The sequence below is a fragment of the Podarcis pityusensis genome (genome assembly GCF_964106645.2).
Source record: "Podarcis pityusensis genome assembly, chromosome: 1".
Classification (NCBI taxonomy): Eukaryota; Metazoa; Chordata; class Lepidosauria; order Squamata; family Lacertidae; genus Podarcis; species Podarcis pityusensis.
Window position 1 is genome coordinate 81809916 of NC_138028.1, and position 19988 is coordinate 81829903.

Genomic DNA, 19988 nt, shown 5'->3' on the forward strand with positions numbered 1-19988 from the left:
CTCCTTTAGTATTGCTTTTCAGAGAGGAATTTCCAGCTGCAAATGTTCACTGCTTTTAGCATTTAATCCATACACCTCTTTCAGCTACTTTAATTGGAACATATAGTGTTTTGTCCATCAGCTACTGAAGGAAATTTGTGTTTGAACATGCACTTTACTAATTTAACCACAATAATTTCCATAGGAATTATGCTTAGCTTGGTAGATCTGTCATTTTGTCAGCAGGAGATGAGGAATTTAATTCCTGGGTTAAATGATGCCTGCTTCAAGATGGACAGCTCCTAAAACTATTCATTTATTATCTTTCTCTGTGTGCTACACATGAAATTTCAATTGACTCCCTGCACTGCTGGGGGTATTGCACTTTCTGCATGTGAACATCCTCTTATGTTCCATCTATCCTAGAGATGTGAAATCACCATGTGAATGGGGAAGGGGAAGGTACAATTCACCTCCTAAGCAACAAATATTCTTTTTTTCCTTCTTTATTTTTAAAGACAAGCATCTGTCTGGGTTTCTCCAATATGGCTCTGCTTGGGATGTGTGCTTACGGCTGCAGCCTTTTCTCAGTGACTAGCATAGCAATCTGAATCAAACTGCTTCTTCAAAATGCTATTTTGGCTTAACAATGGTATAAGGTGCTCTGAGTCTACTGGGAGGAGATGAGGTTAGGGGAAGTATAGAAATTCAAATGAAGTTCAGCACAAATTTCAGAGGGGCTTAAATTGCCCAGGAAAGGTCCCTGGGATCTGAACAACTTTGCCCAGGCCAGTTGGTCCCTCCCAACCACTCTGTATACAACTCCTTTATTGGACTGGACTTTGCTCGTTCACTTAAAAAAATACTGTAGTTATGCTGTTGTGCAAGAGGAAAGAGCTCTTTAAGAGCTCTATAAGAACTGTGCACTTAACTGTACAAACAAACGTCTGTGAAGGCCCTAAATCTTGTTTTGTTTTTGGCATCAGTTTCTGAATATGACTTGAAGGAATGCAAATATTAAAACAGTTGCATGGGGGGGGGGGTTTAAAAGTGATTGGGACAGTCCAATGGGCAGAGAAAGAAGCAGATTTCAGAATGAGAGGAAGAATTTTTTTAACTTAAAAAAAAAATGGGAAGGAACACAATTCTTTACACCACAGGCTCTTGAAGTAAAATGCCAGCAGAGAAGTGTCTCTTGGCTACCTCCCTAATCCAATGCTTGTGTGGTGCTGGACTAGGAGTCAGAACAGTAATCTACCCTCTTCCAATTGGTACAAACCACACCTGCCTCACTCGGCTTCAGCTGGGGAGGGCGGGATATAAATAACAATTTATTATTACTATTATTATTATTATTATTATTATTATTATTATTATTTATTAATTCTGTGCCTCTTTTGCAGGCCAGTGGTGAATAACCCTTTCCCCGACATACAGGTTTTTAGATTCCCTAAAGGTCCATCTTTCAAAAACATTAATAAACATTGCTGGTGTATATGGGACCAATAATTCCTCCCTTTCTTTCCTTTGGGGTCACTTGCTTTCACAGGTTAAGGGCGAAAGTGAGCATTGTCCCACTCTGTTGATTTCCATCATGCAGCTATGAGGAAGCTTAATGGATTGATGTCCCAATGAGGGATGTCCCACTGAGAGAGCTCTTGTCCAGAGTGCTGCAATAAGGGTGTTTTTGCTGACTCATCAACAGAGGGGAAGGAATGAAGAACATAAACATTTCTAGGCCTTGTTATTGAGGCAGACCACCTCTCTTTGGCCTGCCATGAGCTAAAGCAGATGTGCATCACTATAGATAACACAGAGCCCTCAGGACACTTCCAAACCCCTCTCTCCAGCTACACACTCCTTGAGGTTTTCTGCCTGGTTGCAAATGTGTCCTTGAGGTATGATAATGACTCTTGCTTGTCTGGATGGAGGGCAAAGAGGGGCAGGTGAGTGTGTACAGTAGCATCCATCAGGGCTGCATGGGTGCCTTGCTCTCCTGACTTCCCTATGCCATGCATTGCTGCAGGTTACCAAGAGGTGAAGGGGGAAGTCAGCAGGGATCTCCGCACGGTGCAACACGGCATTGGATTGGCTCTGCTGCTGCACCGCACCGTGCCAGGCTCCCTTTACCTTCTTGGTAACCGGCAGCAACATGTGGCGTTGGTAAGTCAAGAAAGGCATGCAGCTCCACCTGTCAGCCACTACTGTGTGTGTGTAGAAACTAGCCTGCTGTACAAAGGCACACATTTGCATTAATTGCTCTGCTGACTATTATCTGCCTCTGGCCCTTCCCATCACTGGCCAGCAGCTCCCGGAGGTTTGCTCAAAAACAAATTCTGCCTGTAGACTGAAAAAGGTCCTGCATTCCTGGGACAGAAGGAGAGACAAATATGGAGATCTGGAGGGAGCTGCTTATTGTTGGTTCCCCCTGGGGATTTCCTGGGTTTGGGAAAGCCTTGAGCAAAATGCCCTCATGTGTGTGTTGGCCGGGGAGGGAGGTACTGTTGTAGTTGCCCATTCTCCTTCGTCTCATCTAGTTGTGAGAGCCTCATAGAGAAAGGCTAAACTTTTGGTGGCTGAGGGAGCCAAAGAGCAGTTTTGCTTTGTTTTTAAAGTCAGATAAATAGATTAAAGAGCTGTTGTTGTTTCAAAAACTGCTGTGAGAAGGGATGAAAGATTGTAAAGTGGGAGGGAAGAAAATATGATTGTGACTCATGGGAAAAGGGAACCAGCTCTGCCTCGCAGAAAATGAAAGTTTCCTTTCAGAGAAATGAGCGGTCATATGACATCTGTATTTAAGCAAAGAAATGAGGAAGTGCAAGGAGCACTGAGAGGCTCTGGAGTAGAAAGAGGATCCCTGGGAAGAAAGACTCGGAGGAAAAGACACGGGCAAGAAAGGGAGAGGCCGAGAGAATAGGCAGGTAGCCAGGCTGATAAAGAACTCAGATCCCAAGGCAGGGCTTGCATGGCCTCGCTGGGGGTCCGAGAGGAGCGGAAGCCCCTCATAAGGCAGGAGGAGGCCCCTGACAGGCCTGCCACATCTCCCTTTGAGGGCAGGAAGACTGCCTGTGCTGCTGTGCTGCTGGTGGAGATTCTGGAGCGAACCGCTTTTTTTGGCATCGTCTCCAACCTCGTCCTGTACCTCAACAGCAGCAACTTCAACTGGGGCGGCGCCCAGTCTTCGCGTGCGGCGTTGCTCTTCTTGGGGGCCTCCTACCTGTTTTCGCCCATTGGGGGCTGGCTTGCGGATGCTTACCTGGGCCGCTACTGGACCATTGCATTCAGCTTCCTGCTCTACTTGCTGTCAGCCTGCCTCCTGCCAGCCGTGGCCTCGCAAGATAGTCGGATCTGGCTGTGCGGGGAGATGCCAACTTACCCAGTACAACCCGCCTGCAAAAATGGTAGTACGGACTGCAACCAGCAATTGCCAAGTCAATATTGTGCCCCTGTTATGTACAGTGGTCTACTGCTCCTGGCCCTGAGCATCAGCTCTGTCAAAGCCAACCTCACACCATTTGGCGCTGACCAGGTAAGAAGAGATCTGAGCTCACATCTATCCTTCCTATTTAAACAAGAAGGATACTGGTGCACTTTGCTCCTTGTTTCATGGGCTCCTTCTGTCTTCAATATACGTTGTTTGAGTAAACACAATACCTCTGAAATACATTCGAAATGGTTTGGGTTTTTTCCTTTTAAAGAATTCTGGGCACTTTGATTTATTAAAGGTTGCTGGGAATTGTAAATCTATGAGGGGGAAACCAGAGGGCCCAGAATTCTTTGAGGGAAATCATGTATTTTGGATGTGCTTTAAAGGCAAAGTATATATGCAGCCTTTGGCTCATTGTCTCCTGACTTGTTGAAAGCAGAATGCATTATTTGTGTTTGTTTTTGCATACTACCTTATATCCTGATTTTCAGTACAGATTTTCAGCAATAGCAATATAAGAAAACACATCATAAACCTAAGTGAATTAAATAAAAAATAGAAAAGGCCTCCAGAAATTTAAAAGTTTTTACCTGCGGCTGAAAAGATAACACGCTCAGTGTTAAGCGAACCTCTTTGGGGAGGGACTTCTAAAGTAGGGGCCCTGACTAAAGCATCTTTTTCAGTATGGAGGCTTTTCTTCTTCTTCAGTAGTTTTTCAATTAAATGTAGCTTTTGTCTTCCTATGTGTTATTTTCTGAAAAAGACAATAAAAGAGTTTTCGTTTTTAAAAGTAGAATTATTGTTATTATCATCATCATCAATAATACTAACAACATTCCACCCTTCACCCTAAGATCCCAGGGTGGGTTAAAACAATTAAAACACAATGTTAAAAACAACTTGAAACAACTTGCAATCACAGAAATAAAGCAGGTCTTCAAAATAAACATCTAAGCTGTGAAAAGGCAGGGTAAAAAGTCCATCTTCAGGATTCAGCAAAAGCTGTGTAATGAAGAGGCCTCCTCCATGATAAGGGAATTCCTTCTCCCGGGGGGTCTCCAACCCCCTCCCCCCCAAAAAAAAACCTCTGAGGGAAAGAGGTGTTCTTTCAGGTATTTGGGGGCCCAGATCGTTTAGTGGTTTAGCATGAGAAGGGTTTCTGATGTCTGTACCAATAGGGTCAGTACTTCTGCCATGCTCAGTTTCCACCCAGAACACCATTAAAACCAAACAAACATGTGTAAAAGCATCTGCAGCCAGGGGTCTTTCAAATTTGTAGGAGATTAGGCAACTTCCGACTGAGCTCCTTACAAAGAACGAGGAAGAGCAGTTTCTCCTTCCCTCCAAGAGCAAATTGAATTTCCCTTATCCTGGTCCTAGAATGGAGCTACTTGTCTGCTTGTGGCAGAACTAGAGCTAAACTGGATTATTCTCCCCAAGTTCTCCATGCTGTTTGTGGGTTGCAACATTGGGGGATGGGGGCAATTTTACCAAATATTCTTGGTGGGTTTATTTATTTGTTTTATGACCTGCTTCCCAGCGTTGGATATTGGTGGGTGAAGGAAGCAGTGGGCTAAGAGAGGACTGGAAGGAGTAGGGACCAAGCCCATTGCTTCCTTCAACTATATTAAGCAACACTATTTTATTGTTTAACAAAATAGTAGTTCAGTGGCAGAGCATCTGCTCTGCATGCAGACGGTTACAAGTTCAATCCTTGGCATCTGGTAGGACTGGGAGAGACCTTTAATGCTAGAGAGGCACTGCCAACTGGTGTAGAGACAATACTGAGCTAGATGGACAAGTGGCCTGACTTGGTATCGGCCAGCTTGCTGTGTTCTTATTAAAGCTAGCTCCACAGTTGTGCCAACATTTAATGGATAACAAAATTCAGGAGGCCATTTTGGTAAATATCCTCCAGAATGCAGCTAAAATCCCCCAGCAGAACACAAAAAGAGCTTGCTGGATCAGGCCATTGACCCATTTTAGTCCAGCATCCTGTTCTCACAGTAGCCAACCAACAAGCAAGACTGGAACACAACAGCACTTTCCCGTCCTGCGGTTTCCAGCAATTGTATTCAAAAACATGACTGCCTTGAACTGTGGAGGTAGAGCAACGCCATCACAAACCCTCCAAGTGCCTCTGTTTTCCAGGGACGTCCCTGATTTAGAGAAGCTGTCCTTGATTCTGATTTGATCCCAGATTGTCCCACTTTTCCTTAGGATATGCCTATTTTCATTGGAGAAATATTGGAGGGTATGGAGTTATCTGACCTCTGAGCCGTCTGAAGGCAATCCTGTATAGGGAAGGTTTCTTTTAATGTTGGCATTTTATTATGTTTTTATATGTGTTGGGAGCTGCCCAGAGCGGCTGGGGCAACCCGGTAAGATGTGTGTGGGGTATAAATAATAAAATTATCATGGAATGGGACATCCCTATTTTCATCGGAGAAATGTTGGAGCGTTTGGCATCATGGCTGGTAGCCTTTGATAGCTCTTTCCTCCATGAAAACAAAAGGGCCAAGCTTCAAAAGGAGTTTGAAAAATAGAAACCATGTAAGAAATTTATTTTCTGAATAAATCTGGCTTGGTAGACGGACCAGTAGAATGGCTTTGGTGTCCCGTCCCCCCCCCCAAAAAAAATCTAGGAGACGTTCAGTGGAGCTCCTAGAGTACTAATTGCCCCACCTTGTCCAGAACATTCCAGGTTAACCTTTCATCACCTCTCCTTTTTAGATTGCGTCTTCACAGTTACTTGGTAGCTCCAAAGCCAGCGCCCTCAAAATGCTTAAACTCCCGCCCACCATCCAGTTTTTGTGCATCTTCATTAAAGCTGTCCTACCCACCCACTTCCCCATAATTGTTCACAAGCCAAGAAGAAGCCATTGCCTCCCTTGCAGTGGATAAGTCTTCTCCTCACCAGGGTTTGGTGTGTCAGGATACAGCTGCCTCTGTCAAACTCGACCTCAGGGCCCCCTTGGTTTGCACCTCATTCAAATATCTTTTGTGGTATCCCACAAAAGAGTTTTCCATGTGTGCACATCAGCCTTGCAAATAAGACCACAACAGTTATCAACCCCTATAAATGTTTACTAGTCCTAGTCCACTTATACTTGGACGGAAAGGACCCATTGTCTTTCAGGTTTTAAATATATCCCTTGTCGGTCACATGGTTACAATTCTTACAGGGATAAGTCACACACAAGCAACTTGTCTAGCAGAACATGGTCTCACTCCCCTGTAATTTAAAAAATTTGAAGGTGACGGACCGTGGCCGGGATGCTACCCGACGTTTCTTCAACTGGTTCTACTGGAGCATTAATATTGGGGCTGTGATCTCTCTGCTGGTGATTGCCTTCATCCAGCAGAATGTGGACTTCCTTATTGGCTACGCCATCCCTGCTGGCTGCCTGGCCCTGGCCATCATCGTCTTCCTCCTGGCTGCCCCCACCTTTGTCACAAAGCCTGCGGCTGGCAGTCAAGTCTACCCCATGTTCCAGTTGGCCTTCCAGAAAAGCTGCTGTGGCCAAGCAATCCAGAAGATGACCACCAAAACCAGGTAAAGCAGAGAATATCTCTTTCGGCTGGCCAAGGCCATTTACCGTATGGGACTTTCCTCTGAACAGTGCTGGATATGCGCTTTGGGCTGGCATGAGCACCACTCAAAAAGCATGTGTGTAGCAGTTGGTTTAAAAAACAAAACAAAACTTCTTTAGATCAGTCAGAAAGGGTTAAGCATTACCTTCCGGCAAGGAGTTACCCTTTACCTAGACGGCATTAACACAGTGCAGGTGTACAGATGCAGCAAATGAGATGGCAGAATCTTGAGGGAATTATGGACTTTACCACTTTAGGATGCAAGTAGGGGGTGGTATTAAAAAAAACAGGGTCCACCAGATAAAATGGTTCTTGTTTGGTCTGTTCTCTCTGATGTTAGCTTTCTACTTTCAGAGAGTTTCTTAAACATACACACACACAATAATTTTTTAAAATGGCATCCCCTGCTACAGTCTGAAGTAATACAGCCTATTTGACCTCTTCATTCTGCTGCATTTTCAGACAAGGCCACATAAACTTATCCAAAGGGAATAGCTTCTTAATTAATTTAATATTCTATTTTTTCTATAATCTAGTGGAAAAAGGCAAAATGTGACTAGCGAAGTTGAGCCCTGGAATCATTGGGAGCTCTCATATTATTTGGTTGGCCCACTTGTGTTGTGTGGAAAGGGACCGAATAAAAAGACCCCTCAAGAAGGGCGGAAAGTATCTTCCAGTTACAGTAGGTGAAGCAATGCATGCTTCTCACTCACCAAGTGCACTGGAATCTGCCAGATAAGATACTGAGTCAGGCCATTAGTCCTTTGAGAGCAAGGGTGGGACATCTTTGGTTCTCCAGATGGTGTTGGAGTTCCCATTATTCCTTACTACAGACCGTTTCTGAAGGGTCTGATGGGAGCTGTAGTCCAACAACACCTGGAGGGCCACAGGGTTCCCCATTCATGGACTAGCGCAATATTGTTTGCACTGACTGGCAGCAGGTTTGCCAAGGTTTTGGATGGGTTTTTCTTTGCCCTGCCTAAAAATGTCAGGAATTGAACCTGGAACCTTCTTCATCCAAAGCATATGCTTCACCACCCACAGAACTCTCCTTACAGCAAAGATGGAAAACCTGTGGTCCTCCAGATGTTGTTGAACTACAGTCCTTGACCATAGGCCGTGCTGACTGTGGCTGATGGAAGTTGTGGCTCTCTATGTTATCTGATGCCAAGTTTCCTATCCCTTACAGCAGGGCAGGAGAAGAAACAATTCTCACTCTACTTCCAACCCATAGGAATGCACTCTCAGGGCCAAGGCTCAAAGGGGCTGTGGTCTTTGTGGGAAATAGATGGGTACTTTGTCCACCTTTGAACAGGTTGTTGAGTTCCGGGGAATGTCACTTCAGGCTCTGTAATAACAGTCATGATTCCTATAAATGAAGTGAAACTGCTATTTGGGGATAAGAAGCCCACATGAACTCATCTGAAGCCTGGAGTGTGACCCTGGTCATGTTATAAAAGCCCTGATACACTTTTGCTGTTCCTTTTATCTACAGAACACATAGTAACCAGTCAGAAGCCGAGGCTAATGGCTCACTTTCAGGTCCAAGAACCCAGCCTGTGGGGATGTCACATGAGCATATTGCCAACTTCCAAGTGATCATGAAGATCCTACCTGTGTTGCTCACTCTCATTCCGTACTGGATGGTCTATTTCCAGGTAGGGCATGGCACCATTTCCCAATTCTGGTCTGAAGCCCTGATCCGTTTAGTGCTGTGGCCCTCTGGATGTTGCTGAACTACAGCTCGCAGCATCCCTGACCGTTGGCCATGCTGGCTTGGGCTGATGGGAGTTGGAGTCCCAAAACATTTGGAGGGTTACAGCTTCCCCATACAGCGGCTGAAGTTAGAAGGAGCGGAGGGTTAAAGGATGTCCTTTCATTGCCAAAATGTTCTTAAACCATGTGTGACTTCATACTTTCATAATAATAGCACATAATAGTAATAGTGTGGTACAGGGACTCTCTCCATTTAGTCACTCTGCACTAAGCATTAAGCTTGGTCTTTGGCCTACATAAGCTCTGCCCCATCCTTAGCAGGGAAGCAAATTCAACTAGGATTGCAACCTGCTATGCATTCATGTGGCCTCAAGCCCAAACTTAGTTCCAAGCAAACTTGCATAGGGTGATCAGACTGCAAGGTTCCTAGCAGGGCTAGATTTGGACCTTTAGAGGCCCTAAGCACTTAAAGGATTTTGGTTCCGTCTTCTATATCTAATTCAAAATATAAACAGTAAAAAACCATAAAATAAAATTTATTTTTTGAAATGAAATGAAAGATGGGAAATAACGTTTAGTTTTATATATTTGTATAAATAATGTTTGTGTTTGTTCAGCTGTACCATATGGTCCATGGTAAATCTGGCAATGGGAAATTTCTGTGGTGCCCCCCCCCGGTGTCCTAAGGAGGGGCTATAGAAAAAACAGGGTGTCTGCCCGTTTCATTTCCCCCTTGGTTCCTGTTGGCTTTTACAGCACAGCTGTAATGTTGACAAGCAGTTACTATAAAGTGAAATGAAATGCACATTAAAAGCAAAGCTATGGAAGCAGAGGTGTTTCTATTCCCGTACGTTTTTTCCAACAAGGTCATAAATCCTTGTTTGTAGGTGAGTGGGTTGCCAGGGAAATGTGAAACCATTTATCCCAAAGAGATATTTGTGAGGGGAAAGGAGCAAGCGTGGCGGCAACAATAAAACAGATTATTCTAAATGTTAAAAATTGCTTAGGAGGCTGTCTGTTTTGATACAAGCTCATGGTGTTTCCATACAACACAGTTTCGCTTATCCACTCTGAGGTACTATGGCACTAAGTCAGCTGTTGAGAGAGGTCTTCCTTCTCCAAGGCACCAGGCATCTCAGCAGGGATAGGAAACTTCCAGCTGTTGCTGGACTCCATTTGCTATCACCCCTGACTGTTGGCTATGCTGGGTGGGCTTAATGGGAGTTGGAATCCAACAACAGAGGGCTACAGGTTACCTCCCCCTAGCATTCTTTTTAATGAATCCATTTAATAATATGCCTTTTAACTGATTAACCAATTCATGATTAAAATCAGAGTTGTGCCAAAATGGGACGAGGATACACATTGCACAGAATACACAGCCTCTTATGTAATCAAACACACCCAGACACACTTTCACTGATTGCTGGGGATAGGTCTGCAAAACAGTGGGGAAATGGTACCTCATTCTGAGTAAAAGTAGGTGCCCTTGCTGTGGTTGGCTTTGTGATGTCATCATGTAGCTAAATCTGATTGGCCAACTACAAGGCAACCCATCCCTGAGGTGCTCAGATAATGAATTTCACTGTTCTTGCCGCATCTGCCCTGCAGATGGCTGGGAAACCAATGTGTACTGAAGACCCATGGATGGGTATGGGCATATCAAAGCCCTGTGCATCTGCTTATTTATAAGGACTTTTGAAGTTTGTTAGTTTGTGTAGACATGTGCTACATTTACATCCCTGACTTTGCTCTATGACGGAACTCACGGTGGCATACAAGCGTTCTCCCCAGATGTTCTTCCCATCCAAGCACTGACCAGACCCAGGCCTGAAACATGGTGCCTGGAGGAGTTTCTCTGGGTGACTCCTGGGGGCCAGGGCATTTTGGGGCTCCCCAGTGGTTTTTTTGAGGGGGGTGGGACCCTCAATTCTCAGAGGGCCATGCACATGACATCAGGACATCGCCTTGGGCCCCCTCAAATATATGGAGAAGCTGGCGCCTCTGCCTGCAAAGCTTCAACTAAGTGGTTGCATAATGGGACTCAGACCAGAACTTGGGCCCTACGTTCCTGTTTTCCATTCTTTATTAGTGTTTCAGGGCTGCAACATATCCTTTGCTTGCAATGGATGAATAAGAGTTTATTGCAGATTCAACTAAGTTGTTTGGGGGTTGGTTTGTTTTTTGCAATTGTGACGCCATATATTACACAGGCTGACCCCACTCCTGTGTTTTTGTTTCCCTTACTGAAACCCTCTTCTGGTCTCAAGAGACATTTCTTCATGGTTCTGGCTGCTTTATAGGACAGAAGTTAGGGGGTTTTGTACCATGCACAGGATTTGGGTGATAATTTCTACTTTTGTAGCAGAGGCAGCTGAATATGCAAATGCAGTCAGATCTGCATATCTAGCCACCAGGGAGAGAACACATTAAATGTTTCTTATTGGCATTTAATATGATCAGGGATTTAAACAGCTCTGGCTGGCTTTATTAGATGCATTATTTGTGAGTTTCAGGGAGACTTGTTATCACTGACAATGATTTATGAGTTCCTGAATTTTACAACAGATTCATCTGTTTGTAAAGTTGGTGCAAAATTGTTTCCTTATTTCTTCACATCAAGGAATAACACAAGAATAGTTGTCTGTATGTGGTGGGCATTGCCAATGACGTCCAGACATTTGATCACCACAGAGCTTATACCAGTGGTTCCCAAACTTTTTTGGTTCTATAAACTCATTCCCAGTGCTGCTTACTTTACCTTAGGAGAAGTTTTATTAGTACTTTGCATGCCCCACTAAGGTAGATAATAACACAATAAAATTCAAAGCAGTAACAATTATTTGCACATTTATTAAAAATCCAGTTGAAACTATTTAGTTTAGTTAATTCAACGAAATTGATTGGCTTGATCCAGATATACCAGCTGCTCAAAATCTGATTGTCATTTACACTTCCAGTGCTTCCCTGCTGGCCCCTTGCCTCTTAACACCCCCCAAGTAATTCCCCCCTTTGGGAACCACTGGCTTAGACCTTGACAGTCAGCTGGGTTGGGGTCAATCAAAGACTCGTGATCTTTCTAGCTGAGCATATATATCTTTAATGGCATTCCTCTTGTCTTGCGTTTTAGATGCAGTCAACCTACTACCTGCAGGGTCTGCACCTCTACATCCCCAACATCTTTCAGAAGAGTCAGCAGAACAACAGTGCTTTCTCAGTGGCTGCAGATGGTCACTACACGGTAGGCCATGAGAAACATTGCTGTGTGGTTTCGTTAGACCTTGAGAAGATGGTGTAAGACTGTCCAGCCCAGATGACAGAGCTTGTGCCAAGCTCTGTGCTATATGAAGGGGATGAGCTGTGGTGACTTGGATCACGTTGTGACAAATGTGGCACCCATCACAACAAATGTCTCTTTTAAGTGGAGGAGATATGGGTGCTCAACAGCTCCAATAAAGAGGCTTAGCCTGTGGTGAATGTGTTAAGGAAAGGGAAGGGACATAAAGCAACAGCCTGGTTCTGCCCAGAGCAACATTCCTCCTCCTCTGCAACAGCCCAGGCACAACCCCTGTTTTTATAGGCAGAATAGCTGCTGACAAGCTGCATGTGACTCTAGCAATGATAACAAGCCTCAGACACCACAAACAGAAGAGAAATTGTTCCACTTCCCCTCAGGCCCCAAACTGTGTTGTGCTAAGCTAAGGGGAGAGTTGAGATGGGAGTAAGGATGGGATGTATATGCAGGAGAGAATGAGGGATTTTGGGGAAAGAACTCAGGCATTCATGTTGGCTTTGGACTTCTTTCTTAAGGGAATGTCCTTCTATTTCATGAATAGGAAGCAGTCTCTTTTATTTGAAGGACTGAAACGGCATTGATTCCCCCCCCCCCATCCTTTCTGATATTGCTTGCCCATCTCCTCAGCTTGGTAGCTGTGGTGCTTTTATTACTGTTTCTCAACTTCATTCTGGGGAAAACATCCTCAGAATATGCAGCCATGATCCATATAGTGGTCTCTGGAAATTGCTGTTGAAAAAATGTATGTGTGGGTTCATTTCCTTCTTGCAGGGAGCCAACCATATGCAGAGATTGCCACGAACAGGACTGTGCTTTTTGCACACTCTGTAAAACACTCTATTCTGGGGAATATGATAAAAGCACGATCATGTAATTGGATTGCTTGTATACAACCAACCCATGATAATCAGGGGTGAGAAAGTACACTGTGATATTGGGCAGCCACTACATGTTTAAAAGGGACGCGGGTGGTGCTGTGGTCTAAACCACAGAGCCTAGGGCTTGCCGATCAGAAGGTCGGCGGTTTGAATCCCTGCTATCCTGCTATGGGGTGAGCTCCCGTTGCTTGGTCCCAGCTCCTGCCCACCTAGCAGTTCAAAAGCATGTCAAATTGCAAGTAGATAAATAGGTACCGCTCCAGCAGGAAGGTAAACGGCGTTTCTGTGCGCTGCTCTGGTTTGCCAGAAGTGGCTTAGTCATGCTGGCCACATGACCCGGAAGCTGTCTGCAGACAAACGCCTGCTCCCTTGGCCTATAGAGCAAGATGAGCACCGCAACCCCAGAGTCGTCCGTGACTGGACCTAATGGTCAGGGGTACCTTTACCTTTACCTTTACCTTACATGTTTTGAAGGTTGTACCAATTGGCCACAGTAGTTGGGGACAGTTGACACAACCAGACTAGTGCATTCAAAAATGTTAGTTGAGCAGAAGCAGTCCTGTGGTTCCTTCATCAGTTTGCAACTCAACCCACTTACCACAGCAGGGCAGCCATTCCTGGCACAGTAAATAAGGGTGGGATTGTGAGGGGTGAGCATTTGGGAGAAGCAATAACACCAGGTGTTGAAAGTGGTTGCTGAACTCTGCATGGACCCACTGACTGTGACAGTATGGTGGTGTGTATTGTCCCTTTGCAGCTCCATAGAATCCAAGCCTATTGCAGGACATCCCATCAAACAGGTGTTCCCACATCCACTAGCTCCATAGAAGTGTCAATAGTATCTGTAAGCAGAGCTTTATTTCAGCTGGAACTCACTGGCACTTAGTTCCAGCACCTCTCAAGTGGACACCATAGCCATTATAAGAGAATAAGAGAGGCATTCATGGTGAGTTCCTGCACCTCCTCTTCTAGAAAAAACAACACTGTCTGTAAATATATCTGAAGTGTGGTCTCTCTCTCTCTCTCTCTCTCTCTCTCCAGTTCCCAGATGCCTGGCTCCTTCTAGCTAATGTGGTGGTTCTGCTGGTCCTGGTCCCACTAAAGGACCGGGTCATAGACCCATTCCTGGCAAAGAGGAAGCTATTGCCTTCAGCACTGAAGAGGATGGCTCTAGGCATGTTCTTTGGGCTTGCCTCAGTTGTTGTTGCAGGTGAGTCATTCATTCATCTGTATCAATCCCAACTGCTTCCAGACAGGCAGGGCCGTAGCTAGGGGGTGGTGAGGAAGGCCCCTGTCAGGAGCGCACACAAAATTGGCTAAAAATATGTCCATAAATATGTCTATAAATTTAAAACATTGATTATTGCCTCATAAGAAAAGATTTTAAATAAAGGGTCTTTATATGATATGCGGGGCCCTGTTTTCCCCTATTTTTTTCTGTCCCACATTCATTTTTCTTTAAATTTCTGTGGCTAGGGGGCGCAATCTGGACAGTTCTGCCAGGGGCACAAGATCACCTAGCTATGGCTCTGCAGGCAGGTAGCTCCAGGGGTGGAGGAAGGAGGGTGCTGTAGTGGCGGACCGCCCCAGGTATCACCACTGAGGGGGGTGACAAAATGCCAGGTGCCACTCACCGCGGGGCCTGCAGCACGCCCAAGCCACGCATCTCTCCTGGGAGAGACGCAGTGGCTTGGGTGTGCTCAGGCTCCCACACTGCCCAAACGGTTTGCCCGCCGCCTCCCCCTCAGCTGTGGGACGGCTGAGTGGGAGGAGGCAGACAGACTCCTCGGAGGCCCCACAGAGTGTCCTGCCCCGGCTGGCCCCGCCCCATGGGCTGCTGGCCCCTCCCCTGGGTGCAGGGAATGCGCACCGCCCCAGGCGCCCGATTGGCTTGCTCCGCCACTGGGTAGCTCCAAGTGCCACCCAATCATTGCTCTTCCATTGTATCTACCACTGCAATTGCAATGGACTTTATGTATCTCACTGTGTTCTGTCCTCATCAATGGGCATGAGTTTTGTGAATGGAACCACTTGAAACTCAGAACACATTCACTATAACCCTTGTGGATGCCATTATAACCCCATGTTACTTTATAAATTGATATTTTAATTATATCACTAAAACACCTATCCAAGTTTTATTAAGAACATTGAAAGAGATAACAGGGGTAATACACCATACTGCTGTAATACTTCAGTAATGTTCTGACCCTACATTATAGTGTTATAATGCAAGATCTTTCTTTCCTGGTTTGTTTTTTTTAATGTTATCCCTGGAAACACATTTTAGTGTTAGTATGTTACTGTCCCACATCAAACCCCCACTCTTTAAGAAAGATGGAAGAGTAGCACTAAACGCATCTGCACATGTAGAGATTGTGCTGCTTTCCCATTCTTCGGGGGGGGGGGGAGCTAGGCATTCTGTGTTCTGAGGGAAGATGGAAGAATAACAGGAAAAATAGAGGAAGAAAATAACGGGATGGCGATGCTTCCTGCAGAAAGTGATTGACTAATGCACAGCAATTCTAAAGTAAATGCCTCATAAGGGAAGCACTCCCCAGTTCCTATTCTTAGAGTAAAACCAGTTGAGCCCAAAGCATAAAAGATAATAGGTTTATCAGCCACCTTGCTCCAATAGAATCAGAAACAAGGCTTCAGGAATAAGGAATGCTATTTTATCAGTTCCAGGAATCAATTTGTATTTCATGAAATAGCATGCATTACAGTTGTCCTGTGATTATACTACTTCACAATGCAGATGGGGGATTGTAGGTTTCTGAATTCCTCTACCATGTAAACAACAACAACAACAACAACAACAAACAATAAAAACTCAGTTACCAGTACTTAAAAAATAGCACCCTGGGGAGAAAGCTAGGCTGTAACCCTGCATTGTGACATGTTATCCTTCCTTGGGAAGGGAACCTTTGTTACAAAGCGCATTCAGTCATGCCTTACACACACAAATACATACTACTCACTTACTACTAGAAGGACTATACAATCTGATTTTTTCTGAAGACCTGCCCTGAGCGTTGCAGTCCAGATGTCCAGGTTGCAATGCAAATGTCAGGATGCTTTAGCCAGTGCTGATTGCCCACTAGGCCTGGCAATCATCAGCACAGGCTGCTTAGTCCATATAGCTGCTTCCCTACAGTGTGCGCAGGGGTGGCCCAGGTCAAAGACGCCAATGTTTCCCTAGCACATTTTCTGCCTAATGAGCATTACTGTGGCCAGTTGGCATCATCAGGGCATGCTCACAATATATAGATATAGATTCATTCCAAACCCTGGCAAGGCTTTGTAGAGCAGTAGGTCCATCTTCCATGGCTGGAAGATGGAGAAGGGCAGGACAATTGCTGCATCAGCCCAGCACAAGAGGAGGGGAAATTAAATTGCTCTCCCTCTTGTTAGAAAGGCCCGACCCGGAGGCCAGTTGGAAATTCCTGCAGAAGCATCTAATGACCCAGTTCTGGACATTTGCAGCATCTGGGAAACTCCTCCAGAACTTCACGCTGTTGCTGACATTTAATGTCTTGACTGGGAGCGAGACTGTACTGTTTCCCTGGTTGTCTTATGTAAACCCAGTTTAGTCATGAGATGCCTGGCATGGTCTGAGGAGTCAGGAGCCAGTTTTGCCCTCACAATGAAAGGTCAATTAGAAACGCCTCCGTATAACTGAAACACCATGTTCCCTCATGTTAACGAGTTTGTGAGTGCCCGGCACCTATAATCCCTGGATCCAGGGTTCAGGAAACTTGATTAAAATATAAGCCAGGCTAGCTTCTTCATGAGGTAATCACCATCAAGAGAGAACAAAGGAAAGGCGATGAGCCATTAAGAAAGCAGTGGAGAGGGGGCTCTGTGCCAGATTGCAAATGGGTGGGGCTCTTAGATAGTGAGAAGGACAAAGCCTGTTTCTTAGAGAGCAGAGCTTTTTGTGGCGTGACCTAGAATAGGGAAAAGTTGCAGGCTGCAAAAGCAGAGAGAGAGAGAGAGTCATGGCTGATTTCTGCTTGAATCCAAGGCTGTGGCTATGGGAGAAACAAGACCCTTTTGAGGTGTTAATGTTGTGAATCTCTCCATCGTAGGCTCAGGTTGCATATATGTGTAAATAACCATATTTCATAAAGACACCACAGTCTCCGCTGTGCCTCATTTACAAAAGGAAACAGAGGCACCAGGTAAGCATCTGGAACCCCTGGAATCTCACACTGCTCGGAGATTAGGGTGGCATGCAATTTTATGTTCCATTCTTTCCTGATCCCCTTTTGTGCTACACTACCTGTCTCTCAGTCATTATGACCATTAAAGAACCATTTACACCTCTTGCAATTGTGGCATGATAAGGACTCATTGAAACAGCAATCTGAGGAGGAGGGAGATTCATTTGAAGCATTAATTGGCAAATGGGAAAGTGCACAGAAGTGTACCACATGGCTCTCTTTTAAACTGTTAGCTGGTGGAATACTCTCATTAAAGGAACAGCGAATGGTCCTGTACACCCACCCACATCCACACCCACAGAGGCATGGCCTATGATTAAATATATCCTATCTGTGAAATGCATCATTCCTATGGGTCTAAAGGCTGCTTCTGCTCAATAGGTGTTCTGGAGTCTGAGCGTCTGAAATATGTGAACAACAATGGGACCATCTCACAGAGAATTGGGAAGGATGTTTACAATGCAGCCCCGCTCTACATCTGGTGGCAAATCCCTCAATACCTGCTCATTGGAATCAGCGAAATCTTTGCCAGCATTCCTGGTAAGCAGCACAGAAGAGTTTTCTATGGCACTAGCAAGCAAATGCCTGGAACTGCACACAAGGGAGAAAGCTGCTGGGAGGGGGTCAATGGAAGCCTTAAATACAGCTATGGTTTATGGAGCCTTGAATAATGGTTTAAAAATAGCTGGTAGTACCTTGCTCTTCTGGTTAACCAACACTCCTTTCTCCCAGGGCTGGAGTTTGCCTACTCAGAAGCTCCCAAATCCATGCAAGGAGCCATCATGGGTCTCTTCTTCTTCATTTCCGGCGTGGGATCACTTTTAGGATCTGGCCTCCTGACATTGCTCTCTGTGCCAGCCGATGGCTGGATGCACTGCCCAGAGGATTTCGGTAAGTGATACAACGTCTGCTGCCCTTTAGCTACAAGTAGCGGGTAAAATCAGACTGTAGGGCCTCTTGACATGCCCCTCCTAGGGTCTGGGCTTTGGCCTATGTCCGAGTTATAACGGCAGGGCAGTGTAGGCAAGAAAGGAACCTGGTGTGTCTGAGAGGTTGCAAAGAAGGTATGTTGTCAGGAGGCTGCTGTAGACAGAGAATACGAGGAAAGAATTGCCTGGAGTGGTGAATGCTGCAGTCCGTGGCAATGGGACTCCCTGCTGCTGGCCTGCTTTGTGTACACTAATGGCTCTCCCTTTTTCTCCCCTAGGGAACATTAACAAATGTCGGATGGATTATTATTTCTTCCTGCTGGCCGGGATTCAGACAGTAACCTGTGTCCTCTTTATCTGGATCTCCATCCGCTATGAGCGCCTCCGCTCTGCTGGCCGCGAGGGCAACTAACATCCTCTGCCTTCTTCCACCTGGACTGCAAAGAGGCGCCAGAGTCCCCTGGATCTCAGCTTGCTGCAGAATCCCCACCACTGTAGCCTATATGGTTAACTGCTGGGATGTTGCGGAGGCCAATGGTATATAAAAGGATTAGAGAAATTAATTGGGGATAGAGCCGTCAGTGGCAGCCAGCCAAAGACGACAACCGCACGTTCAAAGTGTCATTAACGTCTTAGTTCTTGAAGCTGAGCCCGGGGAGCCCAAATTAATTATCCCGGGATATAAGCCACTGTGACTAAGTCACACGGACCCGTTCTCTGACCTGGCAAAGCTGCTCTTGCTTCTGTGAGTACTTAACATTCCTTTTGCAGCTCAGCTGTCCTTTTTGGTGGCGGGATTAAACTCAAAAATAAGAGAAGAGTTCTCTCTGTATCTCTCCTCCCTCTACCCCCTCTCCCCCCCATGTCCAAGTCAATGACAAGACCATTCTATCTTTAAGCCACTGTGCAGCCTTCTTGAAAGTCACCTCCTCGGGGAAATTATTCTCTCTGGCCAAGGGTGAGTGTAGCAAATGGAGATGTGGCTGGTGATGGGTTAAGACATCAGATATATACAGCAAAGCTTTTCACGCAACAAAATCTGGTGTGGAGGGATCCACAGTCCTCTTCTGAAAATGGACATGGCCTTTAAGGTGTGTACCATCAGTTACTGAGAGCCAGTTTTGTCACAGAGAAAACGACGTCTGTTGCCCTGCTTCTGGCTTCTGTTGCATGAAAAAAAGAAAGTGGCAGGCCTGGGATTTGAAGAGCACAACAGTGTTCATGGGTTGGGCCCAGAGAAGATGCAAAGGAATGGCACTTGTGGAATGGGGACTTCCTGACTGCTCCCTCCCACCTCACGGCAGCCCTTAGACACAAACATCCAGCAATGGCGGGAGGTGGGGTATGGCAGGGACTGCAATGGGACAGCGGAATCTGACAGGGGTGTCTTGGGGAAGCTTTAAGTACTTTAAGACCTCTGTGGATCCAAGCACTTGTATTTTGAACTTATGCAATGTGAACCTATGTCACTTCATTTTACATGTGGGGAATACAAGGATAGATTTTTATTGTGGAATGGAAACATCGGTCACTTTCAATTAAAAAAACAATCACCCAATGTGTTTCTGATCCTCTGACTGAACAAACTTCACTTGCAAATGTGAGCCAGCACAAAATCTAAAATAATGTTTCGATAATTGCTTTAGTAAGCCTTCTTGTGGCCTTTTAAGTCCATCTCAGCATTCCTTTTGTAATGCAAAGAAGAGTAGAATTATCTTTGCAATGCCAACCCCAAAAGTGGTTTCTGTGTGGAAGAAGCCTGGCATAGATGTGGGTCAAAGGCGACAGGTTGTTCCTAGTGTGGCATCTTCAACTTAGCAGGGGCTTTGATCTGGACCACAGCAGCAATTGCACCCAGCTGGGCTGGATTCCGCTGCAGCTCGTGTCAGCTCAGTGTGTTGGATTTGCTCTTCAGCTGTCGTTATGAATTTTTAAAATTAAAAT

The 19988-nt window shown here is 45.5% G+C and overlaps 1 protein-coding gene across 1 annotated transcript; it reads left to right on the forward strand.

Moving 5' to 3' along the window:
• The first annotated feature begins 2746 nt into the window (after nt 1-2746).
• Nucleotides 2747-19602, forward strand: SLC15A3 (solute carrier family 15 member 3). Its single transcript, XM_080998021.1, has 8 exons — nt 2747-3508; nt 6664-6962; nt 8496-8658; nt 11847-11957; nt 13931-14099; nt 17497-17655; nt 17848-18006; nt 18323-19602. The coding sequence occupies exons 1-8, from the start codon at nt 2945-2947 to the stop codon at nt 18454-18456; spliced, it is 1758 nt and encodes a 585-aa protein (XP_080854147.1). The 5' UTR covers nt 2747-2944; the 3' UTR covers nt 18457-19602.
• The last annotated feature ends 386 nt before the right edge of the window (nt 19603-19988 follow it).

What these genes read in the sequence shown, in the direction of transcription:
- SLC15A3 (XM_080998021.1), top strand. Translation starts at nt 2,945, where the DNA reads ATGGCCTCGCTGGGGGTCCGAGAGGAGCGGAAGCCCCTCATAAGGCAG. An exon ending in CACCATTTGGCGCTGACCAG is followed by an intron (nt 3,509 to 6,663) that starts GTAAGAAGAGAT and finishes AAAAATTTGAAG; the next exon opens with GTGACGGACCGTGGCCGGGA. An exon ending in AATCTTTGCCAGCATTCCTG is followed by an intron (nt 17,656 to 17,847) that starts GTAAGCAGCACA and finishes CCTTTCTCCCAG; the next exon opens with GGCTGGAGTTTGCCTACTCA.